General features: G+C 41.3%; 1 protein-coding gene across 4 annotated transcripts in view; it reads left to right on the top strand.

Moving 5' to 3' along the window:
* The window catches only part of pparaa (peroxisome proliferator-activated receptor alpha a), a 48,274-nt gene that overhangs the window by 17,926 nt on the left and 6,093 nt on the right, over window positions 1–24,255 (top strand). For 3 of the 4 annotated variants that reach the window (XM_085251325.1, XM_085251321.1, XM_085251324.1), the window contains exons 3-6: window positions 9,071–9,180; window positions 13,036–13,087; window positions 15,426–20,247; window positions 23,935–24,154. In XM_085251325.1, the coding sequence (XP_085107451.1) occupies window positions 23,971–24,154 (184 nt within the window). In that variant the 5' untranslated portion in view covers window positions 9,071–9,180; window positions 13,036–13,087; window positions 15,426–20,247; window positions 23,935–23,970. Of the gene's footprint in view, window positions 1–8,544; window positions 9,181–13,035; window positions 13,088–15,425; window positions 20,248–23,934; window positions 24,155–24,255 lie in introns of those variants that run through there. The other variant, XM_085251323.1, reaches the window with a different exon arrangement.

The following is a 24,255-nucleotide window of genomic DNA, read 5'->3' as shown; positions in this document are numbered from 1 at the left end:
GCTGCAATAGTTCAGAGAAACTTCAGCCTATTAGCACTCTTAATTTTTCACGTTTAGTGTGATATAAGGTTGTCCTGATGTGATCATTAAGTTTCTCACACACACACACATTCACACACTCTTTCTCTTTATAAGCATTGAAAATGTCAGTGAACCAGCAAAAACAAAAAAATATATTTTTAATTCATAAACGTGTGAAATCCCTGCTCAGATACTGCTTACTGTTGGTTTCATGTGTGCCTTGTGTTACCTTCTGTAACCCAGACAAATCCAGACGTGTGTGTGTATGTTCATGTGTGTGTGAAGCTGAGAGGATGTGCATGTAAACTCGTTCCCGATATGAAATCAACCAAAACACTGCGTTTGGAGCATTTTTGAACCCTTAGTCAGCTGAATTGGATACGGGCGACTAAAAGGAGGGTGCTGTCAGTTCAGTCAGACAAGTGTCTGATTTTTAGAGATGAGAAATGAAACACGGAGCAGGAGGCTAATGGAATTGCTCAGTTCAAATAAAACACAGCTTCCCACCGCCACCATCTTGCTTGTATGAAACACGGGTCCCGATGGGGGTTGTGGTGCGAAGGGTTCCTGTTTGGACCGAGCTAGGTCACGCAGGCCCATCCAGGCTGCAGTGCAGCCCTGTGACGTGGCAGGTCCGAATGCTTTAAAAGGTGGTACCACTCCCAGAGAACACCAGGGAGCTGCATGTGAGCTGATGATAAGAGCTGCAAAATTGATCATTTATTAATGTGGGATGGACCCGAAATGTGAGCAGTAAGGAATCAGGAGAGGCGTGTGTAGGTGTGTGTGTGTGTGTGTGTGTGTGTGTGTGTGTGTGTGGGTGGGATGTGTGTGTTTTTCTGTGAGGAGATGAGATGAGCGGTAAGTTTTAAATGTGAAGAATGCATCTTAAAATATGCTTTATTTATTTAATATTTGTGCCTTTCTGCAGTTTCGTGATTTGCTGTCATTCTTACATTTTTAGTAATGACTTAGAGCCACGTGTGATCTAAAAAGACAATTGTTCGAGCTGAAAATGTCATAACCTTGAGAGCACTCGACTTTGCATTCAGAACAGTTTTTTCCCCTTGACAGCTAGCACTACAAAATGTTTGAATAACTCACTGAGAAAAGCTATTTAATGCAAGTTAAAATAAGTACACACTACCAAGGGCATGCTTGAACTTGTTTCAACTTAGTTTTGTTGTAAATGTCATTTTGCCATGCTCTGCACAGTAGAAAAAAGCTTTAATTTTTTTTAACCAAAAATCACTTTGACATTTCTATTTTCCCTGAAAAAACATCATTAATTAGATTTTTTTAAAACCCTCTCAAGATGGGCAGTGTTAGCTAAATTAGAAACCAAAGTTTTCCAATAAACCAGACAGTTGCAGAATGACCTAGAGAGGAGAGTCTCATGGTTAACTGAAAGTAGGACAATGATTCTCCCAAAGCTCTGTCCTTACTTTAATGAAGAAGAGCTGCAAAAAAGGAGACGCTGTCAAAGTGCTGCCTGCTTGCGATTTATTGTCTGTTTGGCCGTTTTAAAAGCTGTTTAGGACACTTGTCTTTAGCGAGCGCAGGTCCGTTCCCTCTCTCCTCTTTTCCAACCTTTGCTCTGCCATGTGGCCGAATAGGCTCCCTCCACACAGAGAAGCTCGTTTTTCAGAGGTGAGTGGCTTAATGATTGAAAAGAAATACATCTGAAACAAAGTGCTCAGTTTGTGCCCCTGAGAAGTGTGAACTACGTACGAAGAACGCTTGAGGACATGTTATTTTATCCTTGCTGGCTTCTTATTTGTTCAGAGCTTCTGTCAGTTGCTTTACCCTCTTGTGTTTTTATTAAGTACGAGTTTTAAAAAAACAAAACATTTTTTAAAGTAAAGAAATACAGAAATGTGTACATTTATTTACTCCTTATAGTTCTCATGGGAAATAATTAAAACACATTGCTGTTGAGATCTGAGGAAATTTGAATAATGTGCTTTTGAAAGAACATTTTCTAATCACACATTCAAAACTCAAATGATACTGAGCACAAATTTTGCTTCTTATTTTCCGAATAATTACAAATTTTTCCAGTTTAGTGCAAATATGTAGAAGGATTTAATGTTTCAAGTGTTTCCTCTACTTGTAATTACACAGGTTTAGAATCTTCATTCATTTCAAGGGTTAACTAAAAGTCAACCTCTAATAGTTAACAAAATCGACAGTTTCTTTTTTAAACTGTGATGTTTATACTCTTTATTTAAATGACTCTTTTAAAAAAAACAAAGGGAGAGGAAATACACCGCATTTTAAGCTTTTCCATACATCTCTGTGCAGAGATGATTTTATGAAAGAGGTCAGAGATAAAGTTACAATAAAATGAGTTTCAGCAGAATGTTTAACAACTGAAATTATCATTCATTTATGAATGAAGTGTATCTAACCTTTTCACAATAAAAGTTTGTCCTTTTCCAGGCTTCAATTTGGGGAAGAAGTGTCATCATGCAACCTGTAAATGTAGAATTTAAATTTGAGCGGTTGTCACATTTCAAGTTGATCCATAAATTGAGTTAATTATTAAAATTGCATTAAAAAAATCTGGGAGTGAAAAAAAAGACCCCTGAATGAATTTAGCTCCTTTTTTTTATTTGAATCTGGAGTGATTTCTGCTTGTATTGGTTCGCATTAAATTATAAATTGCCCACAATGTGTTTTATGTTTTTACTCTTAACAATACTGAATAATATAATATATTAAAACTAGTAGTTTTGCATAAATGATGTGAACGTGTGTGTGTTTACCCCTATGTTCGTTTATCTTTTCCTGTTTTACAAACACTGTTTATTAAATATATTATGAAAAAATAAATAATTCAGTAGTTTCCTCTTTTCTTCATTATAACGGTAAAAAAATTAAAATTAATTTATATTATATAAATTTCAAAGTAACTGAAATACTTTAGTGTGATTTGAGCGTTAAGAAGGCAATCTTTAAATCCGACATAAACGAATGAATCTTAATGAAAACGCGTACGTTATGTCTCCTCTCCGCCTTTGCTGTTCTGGACATCACCGGATTTAATCCTGTGACTTTTAGTTCCCAAAGTGACTAAAATGAATTCAGATCTTTTGAAGCATCTTAAGTCGTCTCTGTTTTGACAAATGTTTAAATTGGTTTTAAAAAATGAAAAAATAACACATCGAGAGAGATCGCACAAAATACAACGTTTTTATGGCGATTTGACACGTTACAAGGAGTGTGCGGGTGGCTGCATCACTCGGGCCGCCATCTTGTCTCCTCCTGTCCTCCATTTTGTAATTTTTCTCCCTCAGTTCTGGCCTACCTGCTTTTATTAAAGTTTTCCTGAGTGCTCTGAGCCTGCTTTGCGTGAGGTGAAAAAAGAAAAATCAGCTGTACTCGCATGATTTTCAGTTATACATTACATTTTGGGATGACCTGTCAGGTTGTTGTTGTTGTTTTTTCTGTTTGCTGACCTGATGCTGAATTACTGCTTTTCACCTTAAAGGACCTTTTCTGAAGACTGAAATCTGCCAGCTGATGCAACAAGTTACCTGCACAGGCACAGCTCCTCACAACGAGGACTGAGTCCTGTTGACAAGGTGTTAATCTCTCAGAACAATTTGTACATATAATGAGCAGCACTCAAGTTAAAGGTTGCATGTGATTTAGGTTTTACAGATGTGCAGCGTAAGTGACTGTGACCTATAGCCTTATAATGGCCACCGGGGGTCACATAGGTTAATAGAGACTGATGTTTGAGGCCCCAAAGTGACATCCCAAAGGGGATGGCCCCTTAATCCTTATTAGGCCTGTGTGTTAGTGATCCTTACCTTTCAAAGCAAACAGCACGCTCTCTTTGCTGTGGGGCCCTGACCTGCCCCTGGCGTTACACTTCTGACCCTAGGGTCGTGGCCTTTGTTCAGAACCCTCAAGAACCTGACCTTAGGGTCACGGGTGTAATAGAGAAGTTGTTGAGGCACGTGCTGCTGAGGGGCCCCTCGACGGACCACCTTGTAGAGGGAGCGGGCCCGCCGCGCCGGCCACCGAAGAAAGAGGGAAAGTTTGTGTAAGTTCGCCAGGGTGTGAATGTGTAGACAGCTATAACTCTCAGGTTCACAGTAAAACATAGATCTCCTGTGCGACTTTTTCACCCTTCAGAAGAACATCTTTGACGTGCAAAAAATACCCAAATGTTGGTCTTTTTCAGCGCAAAATCAGTGCAGTCACAGAAGTAGATCCCTCAGAGGGTCATATGTCTTTTTACTGGCAATCCCAGGTGGTTCTACTTAACCCCATTAATTCTTCGCTAACTAACAGCGAAACATAATACACTGAAGAAAAAACATTTTTGGTTAAAAAGTGGATAATAGATTTATTTATTTTAGTTATTGCTGTGCTTAATGATGAATTTCAGTTTGATAGCCGATCTGCTGTGATTTCTCTCAACTACTTGTTGGCTGTTTAATTGCAGTTCATGTTGCGATTTGTTTGTATTTATATGGTCCTGTAAAGCTGCCAGCAGTGATTATCAAAAATATTGTGGTTGAGTTAATTTCACTTTGTGCATGTGTGTGTTGCTTGCCCTGGGGCAGTGCAGCATCGAGCAGTGTCAGCGTGCTGTAAATTTTATACTGTGTGTGTGCTGATCGGCTGCTTTGTTGCAGTAAATTTGTGGGATGATTTATAAAGATGTGAAGGCATTCGGGGGCTGATAAGTCAGCGACTTAAGAGTTATAAGTCATTTTCACTGAGACTTGAGCTCTGTGTTGCAACCATGACACATGTATTGTCACTTTTTTATGGTTGGGTTATTTGATAATGTTTGTATTCGGTTTTCCTTTTGCATCTATTTGATTTTTTGTGAATATGTAAGACTGTGCGGTAAAGCTTCTGTTCTCTTGCATTTACATGCATATGAAATGTTAACAATGCTTTTACACCCTGGCGTTACGTGTGCTGTAAGGCAGAGTGCAGCTCAGTTTTAACGAAGAGATGAAGGGAGCTGATAAGGGGGGAAAAAAGCGGTTGTAGACTCGTGGAGATGTCATAAAGGAGGTTGTTAATATTGGAGTTTCATCAATGGCAGCATTACGCAGGCCACTCCTGCAGGGGCGAGGCTGTGCAGAGGGCTACAGTGTCAGAAGTTGGCAGCTGAGCCAAAACCAGAGCTGTATCCTCAAATGAACTCTCCGCGACGTACGGTGCAACAGGCTCTGCCAAGTTTTTTGAATTCCTGCCACATGTTAGATGGTAAACAACTGACTTGCAGTAACAGTATCTTAGATAGAAGATAAAGAGCAAAGGGACTCTTCTGATTCCAGATGAAACACGAATTTGTCTACAATAGTGCTTGATATATATTCAGCAGGCACTCGTAACAGCGTTTAATGATTTCAGCGAGAGCAATTGGTTCAAAGACGTGGCGAGATGTGACGTCACAGGGTTCAGTCTGATCACTGTTTGGTGCTCGACCGGGGTTTTGCTCATCAATGCCCACGAGGGAATTTATTGCTTTTTTGATAAAGTGCATTTAAATCACCAGTTGCCTCACGTTGAACCTCGGGAGTAATCTCACTCCTCATTTTTCACGAGTTTGCACATTGTGTGTCATTGAAATGCGGATGGTGCAGCAGTAGTACACACAACACAGGGAAGCCGAGTTTTTATTTGACTGTGTGGAAAGGTGAGGAGAGAGCTAGGCAAGGCAAGTGCACCCGTTCGCCTCCTTTCTCCCACTCTTTCTCTCTCCAAGCCCGTCCTGCGAGGTAGAAAAGGCGCACACACAGCAGCGTAACGCCTTTTCTTTCAGTCTCCAGGACTAAGAGTGCAGGGTCGGTACAAGTAAGCAAGCAGCCATATTAGTTTGCTCTTGTGTTGCTCATACTCGCTGTTTTTCATCTACTTGTCGCCTGTTTAAAATGAAAAAACAAACAAACAACCAAAACACCACACGTATTGAAAAACTCTGGAAATACTGATGTTTTCCCAGCTTTCATTTGTTTAAATTCATGTTAGTCCTCTTTAGACTCTGCGAGCATAAACACAGATTGACATGGAGTCTAGCTAGCTGTGTTTCATGATGTGAGATTAGTCGTTTTGTTGGACAGTCCCCCCCCCCTCTCTCTTTTGTATGGCTGCTGCTATGAGGAGAGAAAAAGGGGAAAAAATTTGTCTGTGCTGAGTTCTGGGTTTCTTTTGGGAAAGCGAAGACTAGAGGGGAGGGGAATGGTGTCCAAAAAGGAGGAAGTTGTTTCTTTGCCACGGGGGAATCTGTTGCAAACAGTTACGGGGCATTACAACAATTTGGCTGCCCAGAAAAGTTTTTGAGGAGGGAAGTCGGGTGGAAACCGGACGGGTGTGAATAACCTTCAGCATGCTGATCCAGAGGTTGGTAGGTGTGCATGAGAAGAGGGGAGAGAGGAAGACAGCAGGGGTAGTATCTGGCACAAAAACGTTAAAAAAAAGATCCTTCTCATGCAGGCTTAAATTAACACTAGCTGTTCAGAACAGGGCTGTTTATTACTGTAGGCTAGAACAGTGCTACCGAAAGGACAAGAAAGGGTGGGAGACAGAATAGACTCGATGCGGAGGGGGAAGGAGGGTGTTGGACATGAGCAGAGTCATCAACAGAGTCCATTTTATCGTTCGGTTACTGCCCGACATTTCTCCTCTCCTTAGTCGCACGCAGAACCGGCTGCTGTTGCTGCAGTTCGCTGCAAGGCGAGGGTGGCCTAGTAATGGCACATGGCGGGCGCACTGCGGTAAATATTACAGGATTTTTACAGCGTGGTTCAATGCCGCAATCATGGTGGGGCAGTCGCATCCAGGTGCTTATCTGGCTTTGATTGCGTGCCAGAACAGTTGATGTAGCTTTCCTACGTATTAATGATTAAGCATTAAAAAAGCCCAAAAAAACAAGCAGTAATCAAAAGGATATTCATCACTGATCATACCCTACACTTTTGGCCTTCGCTAGGGGAACGCCATTGCTTCAGTGCCAGCTGGGAGTTTAGTGATAAAGACGTGTGGGTCAAAGCCAAATGGCTGATATTAAACTGAAAGGCCCAGCAGCTCTGCAAAGAAAAGATACACTATTAATCTTTCCCTCCAGTCTCAAAGTTAGGTGTTGCAAGTTGTCCTAGTATCCTTTAATCATTTGTGAGTGTTTGCTGTGACTCTCGTCCTCAGCAGAAGTGCACCCCCCCCCCCCCCCCCCCCCCCCCCCCCCCCCGTAGCCCAGCTCAGCGCCCTCCCCACCCTGCCTCGTGCATGCGCACGTCATACTGGGTCTGTGATGAAAACGCGTAGTGCGCACGCACTCCCACACGTCCCTGTTTCATCATCAGCTGAGCTCTTTCTCCTCCACTCACAGCTCTTCTCCCCTTCCTCTCTTACCCCCTCCCCTCTCTCTCTCTCTCTTTGCTCTTGCTTCTTTTTCTATCCATCGCTCTCCTCCTCCTCCTCTCTCCCTGGGTCCCGGCCACATGCGAAAGGGTAGACTAGGACGCTGCAGCTCTGAAAAAAAAGAGGGGAAAAACGCTCTGCTGCTATTTCTACAGGCAGGCCCTCCCCTTTAGCTAGTCTGTGCCAAAAGAGGGAGGGATTTTTTACTACTCCCAGTCCCAGGATTTTAACCCTCTGCCTGCTCTCACTTCTCCCTGCAAGATCTGTTCCTCAATATCATGCAACAAGTGGCTTTGCTTTACTCCTACTTCGACATTGCTGCGCCATTTGCAAGGGCATTTTTCAGATCCTTGTTTTCACGCGCTTTTAGTTTTATCACGTTTTTGCCTCGCCTGGGTTGTTGCTAGTAGAGATAAACTGGACCTGGGAGTTTTGCGCCGTGCCATAGCGTTGGTGCAAAGGGTTTTTTTTTTGTTTTTTTCCTTCAGCACGTTTCTTGATTGCTCAACATGTCAGATTTTTTTTTCCTGGATGAATCTGAGTATGAAGGCTGCAGTTTGTTTTGTGTGCTGTTCGATTTCATGTGTCTCGCGCATGGGTCTTAAATTGAATTCCTTATTGTTTTCCTGTGCTCTTATCTGCTTTGCCCTCTACCTTCCTAACCCTTTCCATCTCCAAACCTGTCCCTCTTTTTTGGTTTTTTTCTGCCCCACCCTCTCTTCCTCACGTTCTCTCTCTCTCTCGCTCTCTCTCGATCTCGTGGGCAGTCTCCAGTGAAAGGAGAGCAGGAGGGCGGAGCAGCAGCGGGGCTTTTTCTGGGACAGGTGCCAATTCCAAACAAAAGGCACAAAAAACAAAAAAAAAGAAAAAAGAGTGTGATAGATCCCAACGACAGAGGGAAAAGTGGTGTATTTAAAGAACTGATTTGTAGTAATTAGATGTGTGTGCATGTGTAACTATTCTTCTCTTGCAGGTTTTTTTTTATTGCATGAGTGAATAGCAGCAGAGATCTTGAATTCTCTCTTTCCCCCCTCTCTCGGCTCTCTTGCTCCCGTGAAGGCATTTGAGTTTCGAGCGGGGAAAAGAAGGAGGGGTGGGTGGAGTTGGGAAGGGGCACAGGGAGGTGGAGCCTTGTCTCCTCTCCTCCCTGCCGAGTTTTCTGCATTATTCATATGCCCGGGCCAGCGCTGCGATCTGACTGGCTGCCTGGCTTAGCATTCATCCGACATTCAGCAGCTCTGTTTGCTAACATTCCTCATTCAAAGCCTTGTTAACTGCCAGACGGGAGGAACACGCGACTCCATGGGAAACCCACATGGCCTCTCCATTGTGGCGGCCCTGACAGTCTCAGACAAGGAGCTGGCAGACAGGGGAGAGCGAGAGGAGCTGGTTTGTAAATATTAGAAAGCAGTTAGCTCAGGTTGGGGAGGTTACCCAACACTCAGAGATGGGTTTGGGGTGAAGTGGGCAGATTATCGTGGGCAAATCCCGGGCAGAGGCGCAGACAGACATTGTAGGAAAGGCGCTGAGGCAGACACGGAGGCTGGTACTTTCTGGGACTCTGAATGGGTCTGTCGTTGGCGTGCCCGCCTACTTCTTGCAGGGAGTGCAAAGCTGTGTGACTGAATCCAAGCTCCCTCTCTGCCCTTCTCTACAGAGAGGATATGTGGACATACTGTGTGCAGCCGCGGATGGGTCCAGCACAGCCGCTTCATCCAGGATAGCTCATTGCTGTGGTGTGGGACAGTTACTTCAAAGTCTCAGTGGGTAAGTCAGAGAGAGAGTGTGTGGGTGTGGAGGTAAGTGTGTGTGTGTGTATACTTAGGTGTGTGGTGCTTGCACACATGCAGTGGTTTTCTTTTTTGTCAAAAGATGAAGACATAACAAATGTGGAGAGCCGCATCGTGTGACCTGATCACCACGTTTGTGTGTATGAACATTGTGCCTGGGTGTTGTTTCCTCCAGGGCTACATGACTATCCAGTGAGAGCAGGCTTAACTAAATATAGTCAAACTGGTTAGAAACGTGGCATTGGCTTTGAAATTTCGACGAAACTGAGCAAATCTCTTCTCTAGTGCATTCCTACCTGTACTTTAGCACTCCGGATCGGCCTTTCGTGTGTTTCAGAGAGAGAAATGCTTTTTTGGAGGGAGCAGAGAAGGAATAGTGCTGTAATGTTGGGCTGATGGCCAGGGAAGGCCTGCTACACAAGGCCGAGCCCCACCACAATGCTCTCTCTATCTCTACCTCTCCCCCTCTGTCTGTCTGTCTCTCTCTCTCTCTCCCCCTCTTCTCAGGTCTATCAGAAAATGATTAAACACCACTCGTATTGAGCTCTGCTATTAAAACCTCATCTTAATGAATATGTGCCTAGTTTATTCCCTGGAAGTAAAGGTTAAATATTTGAAAATGGGTCAGTGCTGACACGTGGCCCCACGTCGCTTTAATATGGCTCAAACAGGCCTTTTTGGACACATCGTTTATGATGCTTTATTAAAACGAAAACTTTTTCCTAAAAAGAACTCCATTAAGGTCTTAAGATTTAAAGCTTGCCCGCGTTCGCTCGGTTACAGACTATGGTTTGATTAAACTGTAAACGCACACGGTTTGAGAGGTACATGTTGACTGTAGTAGAGTGCTCTGCTTTTTAAAGGAAATTAAAAAGGTTATATTATTATTACCTGATTACAACTGCTACTTCATCCATGACGATGAATATCGGCTCTAATTTTGTCCGTATTATATTAAAATTTCCACATAATTAAAACACTGAGTGCGCCACACCCCTCAGCAGTGCCATTCAACTTGGCATCTTTTAATTATCATCCATAAATCAGTTTTTGAAAAGCTCGCTAATTGAAAATCTTGCTTTTTAAAATTTTATTTTTTATTTTAAATCGATATCACTCCACGTTGAACACCTCAGCACATCAGAGTCGACCATGACCAAAAGGTAGGAGTGGAGGCAGCGTGAGTCATCACAGATAGCTCTAGTCATCCCACCTACATCCTACGTTTGACAGGCCTATTCAACCGCCACTCTCACACTACTGAGCCTGGCTTAAACTCCTCCATCACTGTCACACTGACAGGAAATCCTGACGTCGCTTTAGTGCATCCAATCCCTGTTCTTCAGACCCTCAGTCAGGTGAAATTAGGAGTTATATAGCAGCATTTAGACACATTTACTCTTTAGGTGTAGCAGTGAAAACTGCAGGAGTCGGATACAGGATATGGCTGTCTTCTCATTTCTGCTCTGACTTTTTGTTTGTTTTTACCTTCCTACATTATCTGTTTAACTCTAATGAACACACATTTCCTAGAAACACAGTACAATCCAATATATTTGTGTGAGGAAGCAGTGGAATCCGCTGTCCTGTCTAAATAGAGAGAAGCCCACTTCAGAATGTTTTTAGCGCCTTGAAAACTATCGATCACCGTTTGGAAACATATCAAAATATTTTTCTAGCGATTTTCTTTCGCTTTTTGTATACGCAAAACTCCTCATTTATTAGGTCTTTTTATTTCATCGCACATCGTACGTTGTACAGTACATGTCCACAAGATATTGCCAAGTCTGTAAATAATATTTCATCTGGGGAAAATGAAGGAAGCAATCCTGGCCAGCTTTTGAAATTGATAAGCGTTACTTTTTTCCCTTGCAAATCTGGCAGTAAATTGTAGTTTTTTGAGCGATTTAATGCAGCGCACATTGTTTTCCTATGTTTGAAGAGCCATTAATTGTTCCTGCCGTGATTCCTATAAGCAAGTAAATATTTTTTGTTTAAATATTTACTGTAAATGTGAATATAACATCGAAAGCTTGTAATCAAAATGTTGTCATTACAAAACATTAGAAAAGTAAACGACATTCAGAAAGCGAATATAAAGACCATCACACAACATCTTGCGTGCGCGCGCGTGTACACACACACACACACACACACACACACACACACACACACAGGCAAACAACCAGACACATTTGATGCTGTGTACCCCACAATGAACCCTGGCTCCTAAGATGAATGGGGTTCCCACGCCTCTCCCAAGGAGTGCAGGGCACAGCCTCCTCCTCTGAGCATTCACACACACACACACACACACACACACACACACACACACACACACACACACACACACACACACACACACACACACAATGCACTACAGTTGGCCACACAGTCTCCCTCAAACATACACATAGGTGCATTTCAGTAAAATACAAAGGCACACACATAGTAAAATAGCATAATGACCCATTTTTAAAAACTACAAGTATACATACTTTAATTACTTACTTTGTGGTGTAAAAATAAATAAATAATATGATGGAAGTGTCAGTTTTATAGATGGAGTCAGTTTGGTATGAAGACGACTTAATTTGTATAGCAGCAAAGCAGAAATGAGACGTGAGAACACACAGATTGTTTTTAGTTTCAGTTACACTTCTTTTTGTTTCAATCCCTGTTTGTGTGTATGTGTGTGTGAGAGTATGTTGTTCATGAACTGTTTTTATTTCAGGGAAGGTTTTAGATGAATTTGATTTTCATGGGAGATTCCAGCTTTTTATTTTCTGAAGGTGTAGCAAAACAGTCCTTGAGAAAGAGTGTGTGTGTGTGTGTGTGTGTGTGTGTGTTTACTATATTAGTACACAATTTAGTTTATTAAGTGAAAAATAATTATTTTGTTGTATTTGTTTTTTTTAATCGTTGGATAACTCTAGTGTAGTTTTTAAAAGACTTGAGAATTTTTTTTGGTGTTTTCGTTTTCTTATGAGAAATACATTTGTAATTCACTGATGTATATAAACATTTAAATATGTAATTGCTTTACATTTTTGTAAATGTACTTTACAGTTGGCGTTTATTATTTCTCTAATATGTTTTAAGGATACTGTGTGTGTGTGTGTGTGTGTGTGTGTGTGTGTGTGTGTGTGTGTGTGTGTGTGTGTGTGTGTGTGTGTGTGATAGAGAGAGAGAGAGAGAGAGAGTGAAACAGAGGATGGTGTCCATATTATTTATTTATTTCAAGCTTAAAATGTAGATTTAAAATTAATTGTTAACATAAAAAAATATTTTAGCTATAATATTTAATTTTCTGCTTTTTGTTTTTGTTTCTAATTGTTCAGTTACTGTTGTTTATATTTAAATATTAATATAAGCACTTTAAAAAATTCCACATTTTGTTTAATAAAAAGTAATATTGGACCAAAATAAAGACGTACGAATGCCTAAAAGAAATGCCGAAAACAAACCAAAAAAAAGGCTAAAGGCTAATTTGTCTTTCTCTGGACCTACAGTAATCTAAGTTCCTGTAGTAATTTCCTGGAGTTAGTACCTTTTTGAGAGATGAATCTAAGCTGCACTGGCAGTGAATGGTAATGCAGTTATCCCGTCTAAATTCAGCTACAGTATTCTGAGCTATGATCACTCTAACATATGCTACATCAGCCTTAATGATACACTTAAGTAACTGCTTGGCAGGTTTATGACCTGAGCGATACATGGACACCTTGCCGAGTGTGTGTGCACATGTGTGTGTTTTGTGAATAAATTTTAACAATGCTACACGCACAGACATGTGTAACTATAATTATCTGTTTTTCGCTTTCATTTGCAGAGTCATTACTTGGGAGTGACTTTATTTTTCCGTGCCAGACATTGATATCAAGGTTAGTCTAACATTTTTATTAATTTTCTTTAAAATTATATTCTTGTTATTGAATCCGTGTATGTTTTTGTAGCACTTTTGGTGTATATAGCAGCACCTATTTTGTGTGTGTACATGCCCGGACAGTCAAAAATCATTCGGGACTGCTTTCCATGATATAAGCACACAGCTCAGCGACCGCGGTTTGTTGTTAGTTTATCAAACACAACCGTCTCCAGCACACACCAGTGGCCGTAGCATCGTGTGATGCGTTTTGTCAAAACTCGTATCGGTGCGTTGTGTCTGTCGTGTCATCTGAAACGGTAAGTCTGTGCTGCAGCTCAAAGATAATCTCCTCAAAGGAAATTAGTCAGGAAAAATGGGACAGAAGAGCCGTCAGCCTAAAGGTCAAATGAAGATTAGAGAGAAACAGTACACGAGGGCACACCGGCTGGCACCCCGGAATTACACAAAGGCCTCATTGTCACAGGAGCCCTCGGGTCTGCGCACTCTCTCCCAGCATACTTAGGGAGACATGACACCTGTTGGTGGTTTTGATCAACTGCATGCAGAGCGACAGGACACCTCACACTTAAGATTTTTCTGATATTAAAAGACGACTTTGAGTCGCATACACGTCTAGAACATTTTCGGATCGGCGCTCTTCTGCACAAACACACTCACGGGTTTGGTTCAGGCTCGACTTTTTATCTCACCTCAGTTTCAGGCTTTCCGGCGGCACGGCTGACCGCGTGCCGTTAAATCAAAACGACAAATGAAAAAACAGCAAGCGGTGAAAAAAGCAATTACTCTTGATTTATATTTGCTGATTATTGTAACCCTCCAGACACACCGGCTCCACTCACTTCAAAGGGTGAATTGGTTAATCTCAAATAATTGTGAAGCTCAGTCCTGACAGTTTTACAGTTTATGGCACTGTGTATTCAAAATGTTGGATGAATGTATTTTTGGAAAGTTGTTTGCAAGTTCATGCCTAGATCGAGGATCTCACTTGCGCCTCTCTTTAGTCGTTTTAATTTTTTTTTTTTTTTGACAAACTGTAAAACAGTTGTGTTATCAAAAATGTTTTAATCACATTTAACAGACAATTATATTTTAATTAAATGCATTAACTAAAGAAAAGTGTTAATGTAATGCTTTTGGGCAATGTTAAAAGCTTTTTGACCCAAAATTACAAAAGAAACGAAGATTTTTGACTGACCTTGTGTTTTTAGGGTTAACGTTTTTGTGCTTTGCTTTCTGTCTCCACCCACTTCCAGTAGAGATTAATAAAATTCTGCTTGTTTATAGTATTTAATAACTTTTAATAAAAGCAGTCCTATGTATTCCAAAAAAAGTCGTCCTTTTCACTCTGGATAATTTAATAATTTTTTTTTTACGTAACATTTCTGAGTAAAATCAAAAGACATTTAACTGTGGTTAGAAATCTCAGTGACACATGCATAAAAACGTTGGTTCAGCAGAAGTAAACTGGAAAATACATTTGTCATAATTTACCTGGAATGACCCTTTAAGTAAAAGGGCCTCTCTTGTGTAAACCCGATACCCTGCATACACGCATTAGCAGTGCAAGTGAAACAGAGCTGCACACACAGTCAGGCCTGCTTATACCTCACAGGGTTGGACAGTAAGTAGCTCATATAGAGATTTGTGTGGCATTTATGGGATAAACGACCTGCAATAAAACAGCCACAAACTGGTGCGTGCACGTGAAGAGTTAAGGCAGTGACTCACTTTTATAAGTTTGACCCCCACCTCGCGCCCTCACGCCTCTCCCCTCCCCTCCGTCGCTCCCCAATTCGAGGGGGAAACCGCAGCAGAGCCGCAGCCTCTCCTGTCTCACTCAGGAAACTCCCTGAAACAACCACAACCTCGTCTGCTCGACCTTTCAGGCCAACACACACTCTGACATACAAATCTGCTCATTTGCAGCGAGGTTTCCTGCGACACACACACAGATGGGTTTACCATGAAGCACAACACACGACTTCAGAGTTTTGGAGTCACTTTTAATGGTGTGACTGTGTGTGTGTTCCTCTAATAAACTGCCAGGTAGCAATACAGAGAGATGCAACAGGATAGTCATGAATAATACAGCCACAGGATACTTGCACTCTCTACACATTCACATGCAGACATGCAAGCACCTGCAGTCGTGTGTTTGCACACTGGCACTGAAGGAGGCCCACGTATTGCTCTCTGTATCCATCGTGGATGACATGTGTGAACCCGCTGATATAGGTGCTCTGTTGTTTTCTGATGCTCCTGTGTTAGACAAGAAGTGAAAGTCTGACCTTTGAACAGAGAAGCGCAGCTCACTCTCTCCTCTCGTTTGTCAGCATCGAGACGAGGAAACCTGAGAGGAGGCGAGTTGACAGACCGCACAGACCTGCTCAGGGAAGATGACCTGCCAAGCTCAAGTGACATGCAGAGGAAGTGTTTTGAGTGTATTTTGTTTTGTTTTTTAATTACCACACATTTCGCATATTAAGCCTCTCCTTTAAATGTATAAAAAAAAAATAAGGAACCTCATGATCAGCTGGGGCCTTTCTGCATGGATGTTCTCCATGTGCCTGTGTGGGTTTTTCTGGGTACTTTCCTCCCACAGTGCATCTTAAGTTGGGTAAATAGTGATTATAAATGTGTCTGTGGATGTGATTGTGAGATGTTGTTGTGTGTCTGCGTGTGTTAAACCTCTGATAGATTGGCAGCTGGGTCAGGATTTAACAAGTTTAGAAAAAAAACAAACGGATTGAACAAAACAGAAATAAATATATGTTTCATTTCTTAAAATGTAAAACAAGCACTTTTTTGGACATGCAGTGTTTTATCTGTGAATTAAGTAAGTTTAAGTGCTGCTTCATGATGATGTTTTGCTAAGACTACAGAACTGGCTTTATTTAAAATTGTAAACATTTAATTACGTTACCGTTTTCACATGACATTGAATATAGCTGCCTACATTACACACAGTACAATACACTAACAGTACAAGCACACAGAAGTTCAGCTTTGACCTTTGGAACGATGACAAAATCAACTTTATGAAGATCCACCTGTTTTTTCTGCCTTTAATTGGATGCTATGGTTTTTATCGGCACATTTGTGATGCTGTTGTTTTATTACATTGAATTGTGGTTGAATTTTACACACTTAACTCCACCCATTACAGCTTATCTGTAGTTAGTTTTTTTTTTTTTTTTAAAGTATTGTCCTAATTTCACGAAGGTCAGTTGTCGTTGAGTTTCTGTTCCCACAGGTCGACTGGGTGCGACTGGAGAGCCGTGCGAGAGTTAAACTGTCCTTTGGGGTGAGGTAGTAGGTTGTATAGTTTTAGGGTCATTCCCAAGCTGTCAGATGACTATACAACTTACTGTCTTTCCTGAAGCGGCTGTAATAACATCATCTTCATCATCGTACCCACAAGAGGATAAGAAGCATGACTTTTGAATTTGGACTCGTTTGTTTGTTTAACCTAAAATAATATGCAGATTTTTGTGGGAAATTGTTCTCTTTTTATTGATGCCTGTTGTTGTTGTTTTTTATTATTTTTTAAAAAAAGGTAAGTTCTGCTAGTCTGAAGTTGTAACCAGTGAAGCTTGTTCTCACAGCGTGTAGTAAATTTAGCGAAGTAATGTGAAATCTAGCCACTTTTACTTTTGCAGCTTTTTCATGTAACTTTTCCTGCAAGTGCATCCTTTTATGTGCAGCATGTAACATTTCAACTGACATTATCATGGCAATCCTCATTGCAATAATAAATAACAAAGTTGCTTTCAGTTTCATTTATGCAGCGATGCGGCTCGCGCACAAATCCTCTCCGTACCCGCCTGGGTGCTTTATGATGTTCGTACAGGGTGAGGTAGTAGGTTGTGTGGTTTCAGGGTTGTGATTTTACCCCATCAGGAGCTAACTATACAACCTACTGCCTTCCCTGGAGGGCAGCAATACATCACAGGAGCGCGCGCATCTTTGTCATTTTCCCTGCCTCTGAAAAATGGGACAGTCTCTTTTACAAAGGCCCACAAAAGACTGCCATTCGATCTCAAGGGTTCATGTGTATGGGTGAGTGGCGCTCACTCACACGACGCATTTCAGAGAGACAATCACTTTACACATTTGTAACTCGCACTGGGAAGATGGCATAAAAAAGGCATTTATTTAATTTTATTAGCATTCATGTTTTAATACTGCTTGTACTTTTCCCCCAGTAATTAAATAAAGACTGGACAAGAAATAATTGCTGAGCAAATAATGGCTGAAGTCTGATCTTTGTGCTGATAACAACTGTGCAACAGTAGAGTCTCCCTAGATGGGATATTTTCTTCGAAATGCTGCTTTAGTCTCTAATCCCTTTAAGGAGCTCATAATGCCCTGAAATTCTAATCCCCAAAGCCTCTGTGTCTGAGGAACATGTATCTTTTTATCTGTCTAGAAAAGTCTCCTAAAAAGCATGCATCATTTCTCTTTTGTTCTTTAAAACAAAAATCAATTGCATGGGATTTCTTCCAATTAAGATGTTAATACTGTGCAAGATTAAAGGCAAGTAAAACTCCAGAAAACAATTGAAGGTAGAGCAAACAGCCAAGAGTCATGCTGTTTTATGAAACCACACGTAGGAGTGCAGCTTTTGCTTTGAGTTTTCAAGCGACATCCCTGACCAAAGCTGATTCTGTAGCTCGCTGCTTAAAAACCATTTCGTATTCAGAAAAAATGAGCTTGTGTTTCCATCCCAGATGGAACGGGAGACCAGGTGCCGAGGTAAAACCAAAGAAAATCATAAATTATCACCCTGCCATTTGTTTGTGGGAGAACACGCTGAGCCACCATGAGGGGTTTTTATCGTCTACACTTACTGTGCAGGTCCACAGGAAAATATGACAGCCAAAATATCCTATTGTCATGCGTCATTTCACAGTAGATGGCGCCAGATATTAAATGCGGTGTTGTTGCTTTGCTGGAGACAATCGCAGTCTACACTAATTTGTTAGATGTACTTTAAGACGGGCTATAAATTTCTAAGGAGTTGGTACAGAATGAGGGTGTCCTGCTGACCTACATGTAGGAGGTCCAGGCAGGAAAGGAGGGCTGCTTTCTGCCAACTAAAGTAACCTTACAGCAGCACTGACACAACATCGTGCTTATGGTTGAAATAAAGTTAATTTTGCCACAGGTCAAGTATGTGTTCCATAGGGTCACAGTTAAATATCAAAAGTCTTCCAAGTGTACACCATCAAATAAAAAACACCAGCTGGTAGCCACAGTATGAAGTGCCATTAGCACTAAATTGTGAAGGGAGGCTTTTTGGAGCAACCGTTTTAAAAGCAAGTACACACGCCTACCTTATTCATGCTATTAAATGTGTTTTAAAGAAGATGGGGATTTTTTAAGGTGTAAATAAAAGGCAAACACCTGAAAGATGCCCGTGATTTGTATCCCAGTGTGTGGCTTAGTAGGTAGAATGCCATTCAAACACTCAGACAGTTGTTATTTGGATTGCAACTGCAAATTAGGCTGACACTAAAATGACCTTCACTTTCTTACTGCTTAACTGTGAGCAGCATAACACCAAGAGACAGACTTATTTGTCATTTCCCAGCAATACTTGGACACAGCACATATCTCTGATTGTCACCTGAAATGTGTGGCTTCACACAAATGCTACAATAGAGCAAGTTTTACACTAATGAACAAAAAGCTGTGAAAGAGAAGGTTTGGAATTAGAAGCAAAAGTTCATTCAGCTAGTTTGATTGTTTTAAATTGGTGGTGGGTGGGGTGAACCTTTAGACAAATTACCAAAAAAAGCAATGAGTCATCAATTTGCATATATGTGTTTTGCTACATCGAGCATGTCATGTATCAAATATTATATACTTGGCCTTAAAGGGTTTGTAAGGTTAAGTCATGGGTGTCAAAAATCATTTTACACTGTAGGCCACATATATCCCACTTTAGAGGGTAAGTGGGTCAGACCAGTGGAACTCCATGCCAGTGTAAAGAAGTTAAACCATGAACTAAATGCCACAGATTTCAACAGTACGTCTCAGTTTTTCTACACAATAAAGAAATGCTGCTGAAAATGGAAGAAATCTGTCAGCACGACTCTGTAAGTAACAGACTGGTAAAATTACAGTTGAAAATGGCTCGTTGCACACACTGTACTATAGTAATAATACTTCAAAAATATATATATGCAGTGGATCCACTATAAAAAAAAATCTTCCTATTATGGATAATAAACAAAACAGGAACGTTTCTGTCATTTAATTCATTCTGATATTTGTTCATTAAAAATAGAAAACATAGAAAAAACAGAAAAATACTGTTAGAAGTCCCTTCACATTTTTCACTGCTGTCCAGTGGGCCAGGTTGGAGTTTTTGGCGGGCCGAGTTTGGCCCCTGAACCTCATGTTTGACACACTCACTGATACAGTAATTAGCCTGCAAATATAAATATTTACTAACTAAATTACAACCATCTTGAGTATTTTGTAAGGTCCTTAAAGATGAAAAGTGACCACTGTTAACTGCAGTACAATACGTCATAATAGTGTCACAAAAATATCCATTTGATACTTGCAGGATATTTGAAAAGCACACACTGCTTACAGCGAGATTATCACCAGACTGCCTGCCAGCGGGCAGGTCACTGGAAAAGCTGTCGTTTTATTGAGCATTCATGTAATTATTACTCGATAGTATGACGCTGCTGACGTTTTAATTACAGGAAGTGGTTTTGGAGGCGATCGGATGGCATTAATCTTACAGGCCCAGGCAGAGAGATCCAGTCGCCCTTCACCGGGTACAGATAAAGGAGATAATGCGCCTCCACACCGGTTCATCCTGCACCGAGCCACCAAGAAGGGATTGTGTCTTACCGAACAACCCCCCCCCGCACACAATTCTCGTGTTCCGATTGGTTGAAACCATAGGTGTGTCAGGAGGTGTGTGCGCCATGTTGCGGTCCCTCTCTACGTTATTTCCTGCTGAGGATGACGTTTTTGACGGCAGGGAGGGAGGCAGCAGAGCCGATCAGCAGGCGCATCCGTGAGCGTCCCAGGCCCGAAGCAGCTCTCTCCTCCTCCTCCTCTGATAAAGCACAGGCGTCCATTCCGGCAGCGAGAGCTTGAAATGCTCCGGATAGCAGACTCCGAGCTGAGGTATTTACCAACATTTATTTCTATAATGTTATGTAACTGTGTAAGAAGCTCTCTGTGCAGTTGCCTGTTGATTCAACAAACTTTGTTATTCAATCGCGCAGAAAGTATAAGTGAAGTGGACACTGTGGCTAACTTTGTATCTCTTTTCTCTTAAAGCACACACACAGACACACAAACACACACTTGTCTTTAGTGAGCTGTATTGCGAGTGAGCTCTAGATAAACTTCCTTTAAGTCATGTCTTCATCTGTTGTGACTAAACCGCAGACGCACACTGGAAGGCACGCTTCCCCCTGCAGCCCCAGATATGCTTCTATGTCACACTCTGTGCAGCAATGCAAAGAGATACTTTGATGATGCAAGACTGATGTGGCTTTTACGTTTACTCTGTGCCTGATTTTTAAATTTATTTTTTCAATCTGTGGCCAGTGGATGACCTTGTTTTCGAAAAGTCCAAACAGCCGATCCAGATTCAGCACTGACAAATGTGAGCTGTTGCTTTTTTTTTTTTTTTAATTAACAAAGGCTAAGAAAGGATGTGCAACTTTCCAGGTGACTAGAAATATGATGCCTTGTGTTTTGATTTTGGCTCCTTTGTATCGTCTGACGTGCTCTCTCCTGAGTCCAGCCGACGTCTCTGGCTGCAGCTCCTGTTTCCTCTTCTCCTTTAACCTAAAGATAGAGCCCTAAGGTCTGGGATCAAAGTTCCTCTGGGAGTTAAAACACAATGTCCTCTGAGGTAGAGGGGAAGCATGGGCTGGACTCAAACGGAAATATAGTCAATTAACTTTGCTGTCACCTTGTACTGGCTTTAATACATGAATGAGACAGGCCAGAGTTACAGGCATGATGAAACCATCAAAATACTGTGACATCCAACTAATCCATAACAAATGATAATAAAGTTCAAAATTTTTTAATAAGCTGTATTTAATGTAAACCCAAGAAAAGCTCCAGGAAGCTCTCACATTTTAGAAACTACAGCCTTAAAGTTTCACCTTTCTCCAAATTCCAAGACTTCACCAACAAATCGCCATACCCTCTGCAACATCCCTTCGATTTAACAATTCATTAAGCAGCGTGTAGTATGCCTTTTTAATTTATCTCTTATCCACTGTTACAGTGGTGGATATAGCTTCATTTTTTTTTTTAAATTCAGTCTGATGTCAGTGTTAGCACATAACCTCCTGTTTGTGAGGGGCAGCCAATCAAAAAAATCAAAAAAAGCGTGGGGGTGATTAGAAAAGGAGAGGAGCAAAACCAATCACTGGGTGAACTGAGGGCTTGCATGAACACCTAGTGTAATATTATTAACTACTATTTCAAACTGTGAATTTTATACGTGTGTGTGTGTGTGTGTGTGTGTGTGTGTGTGTGTGTGTGTGTGTGTTGGACTCTAGACTCCAAGAAAAATAACAATATGTGGAAATGAGTATCATGGCTGGACTTTAACTCGTTGATCTGTGGTTTATCTGCTGTGTATTGTTGCAGAATGTACAGGAGTTGCTCAATCGACCCTTTGATGAAGAAATCTCTTTGAGCACCCAGGGGCAACAAATTTATCAGCGGGCACACGCTCTGCATCAAAGCAGTTTAACAAACCAGTTGGTCAGCAAGTTTGTCAATGACTGCCCAAAAAGTTTGCTGTGTTTTGTTAAAAAAGTCTTTAGACACAGGTATAATACACTCTGTATGGTGCAGTTGATGGCGTGCTGCAGGTGCCGGCACACATCTGTTTGCACACTCGTACTTATTTACCTGCATGGTGTCAGAGTCCTGTCACGACCTGTCCCCTAAATGCTGCAACACAAAGACTAGATAAACATACAGACGCATGCTCGGATCAATATAATCCTTGCTGATGGTGCTCAGGAGTTCACAGAGGGCATGTTTCCTAACACAGACAGGATTTTATCAACTTTTTTCAACCCCTTTTTTGTCATAGTGCATGCTTTAAGTTTAAAGTAGCTTAGACAGCGAAAGTTGTACAGTCACACTTGGGTTTTTTTCATGCGTGTCTTACAGATGTGTGCAACTGTGCAAGCTGAGATTGTGCATCGCAATTTCGGCAGATTTGATGTAATTAAAACACAGGTAAAATGGTAACGCAATACTGTAAAAAATGAATGAGTTGCATTTTAAGAGGGTTAGGAAAGCAGACCATCAATCTGAAACGCCTGTCTGCAGGGAAGACTTGTTTTTCTGCCTTTATCCTACAAACTGTGCGTCTGTGGTCACCTCCTTATTAGGTTTCGCATCCAAAAAATGCTTTGGATGGTTCTAATCTGCTTATCAAGAAAGTCTGCAGTAACATCTGCTGTTATAAATTACTGGAGGTTGGAGAGAGCACCTTACAGAACACGAACATTGGCCGTGGTGCTGTTGTGTTGCGTGATGGTTCAAACAGATGTCCTTTACCCCGCTGTGAGCAGCTGGGAGCTCCAGCAAACACCCACCCACACAACACGCAGCGAGATCCACTCTTGAAAGCAGACGTGCAGAAGAAGAGACAGGTCGACTGTTTACTTCTGTCTTGATTTTAATTCTCAAGAGACAAAAGTGACTTTAAATTGTGTGCCGTAGACCTAAAAGCTATTCACATAGTGTAAACAGTGTATATAATAGACACTATATGCTCCGTGCAGGTTCATATATCAGAGTGAAAGGCTTTGAATTTAGCTGTATGTGTGAATACTTTGGCTGAACAGATCGGGATTAAACGTGTGAAAATAAGTCATTTAGGATAATGTGCTGCTGTTGATTCACAAGGCACGGTTCACTTACGAACATAGTCCTCACAATACTAACTTAATAGAATTTTTCTTATGGCATTAGGACCCCGGTGGAGTGAAAGACAGTGCTTCATTTGCATTTTTCAGACGGTCGTCTCACATGTTTGACAATAAACATGCATTTCATTTTCTGTTTTAATATTTGCTGCTTGCTTGGTGCCTCCTGTGGAGTCATATTATGATGTTTTGTAAGAATGTGGTAAATGTTTCATTTGTGACCCACTGTTGAGTCCCTGAGAGGGTGTCCAGTGGATAAACCTCGGGATGCACTCACCGCTGTTTGTGTATTGTAAGATGAGATGAGAAATGCTTCATATATCAGTGCTTTAGTAGTCTTCATGTGAAAACACACTGCCTGAACTTGTCCATCAACCAACCAGTCATCCATCGCTTATCTAGCAAATTGCATAACTGTATGAAAAGTTAAGCCAATGCATAAAATCTGATGGCCAGAAAGGGGATGGGGACTTCTAGCTGCACAAAGATGTCAAGTTGCATAGAAGTTAATGAGAAAACTACCATACTGCTCACTTGTTCTGTGACCTTAATAAACACTTTCCTGATCTGCTAATGTTCTCAGTCACTAGTTGCATGTCTTATTTAATACAATATGATATTAATTTTGTACATTATAGTCCTGATAGACTCTTGCAAAGTACGCTAAACTTTATCATATAGCTTATACCTTATAAATGTGCAGTGGCTCTTAATTTCCTAGTTCCATCCAACCTTCGCTCATCACATCAAGTTTCAAAATAAACATGATGGAGATGGTCAATACGATCAGTTTGATGTTTAAAAGGAGTTTGTCCAAACATTAGCAGAGGTGTGCTTTCACACTCACAGACTTCATTTTCCTCATCCAAAATCTCTCTCTCTTTTTTTTTTTTTACAGTCTGGTGAGTGAGGGTTTGAATCCCTGATCTCTACCATGGCAGGGGATCACTACAGCCCCCCATCCCCACTGGGGGATTCCCTCCTGGGAAGTCCACTATGTGGAGACCTGATGGAGGATCTTCGTGATATCTCCCAGTCTATAGGAGATGATGCTCTGGGGTTTGATTTTCCAGAGTACCAGAGCACTGGTTCGGAGTCCAACAGCTCTGTCGCACTGGGTGAGTATGAGGGGTACCTTCATCACCAGTTGAGATTGGTTTCCAAGAACATATGCCTCAGAGAATTAAAAAGCTATCTAACACCTTCTGTAGGGCTCTGG

This window comes from Mchenga conophoros, linkage group LG17 (genome assembly GCF_057382185.1).
Source record: "Mchenga conophoros isolate Kocher_MC1m ecotype Shallow Benthic linkage group LG17, M_conophoros_male_GT1.1, whole genome shotgun sequence".
In the NCBI taxonomy this organism is placed as follows: domain Eukaryota; kingdom Metazoa; phylum Chordata; class Actinopteri; order Cichliformes; family Cichlidae; genus Mchenga; species Mchenga conophoros.
The sequence above is the reverse complement of the archived record's forward strand: the minus strand, read 5'-3'. Positions and strand labels throughout refer to the sequence as shown.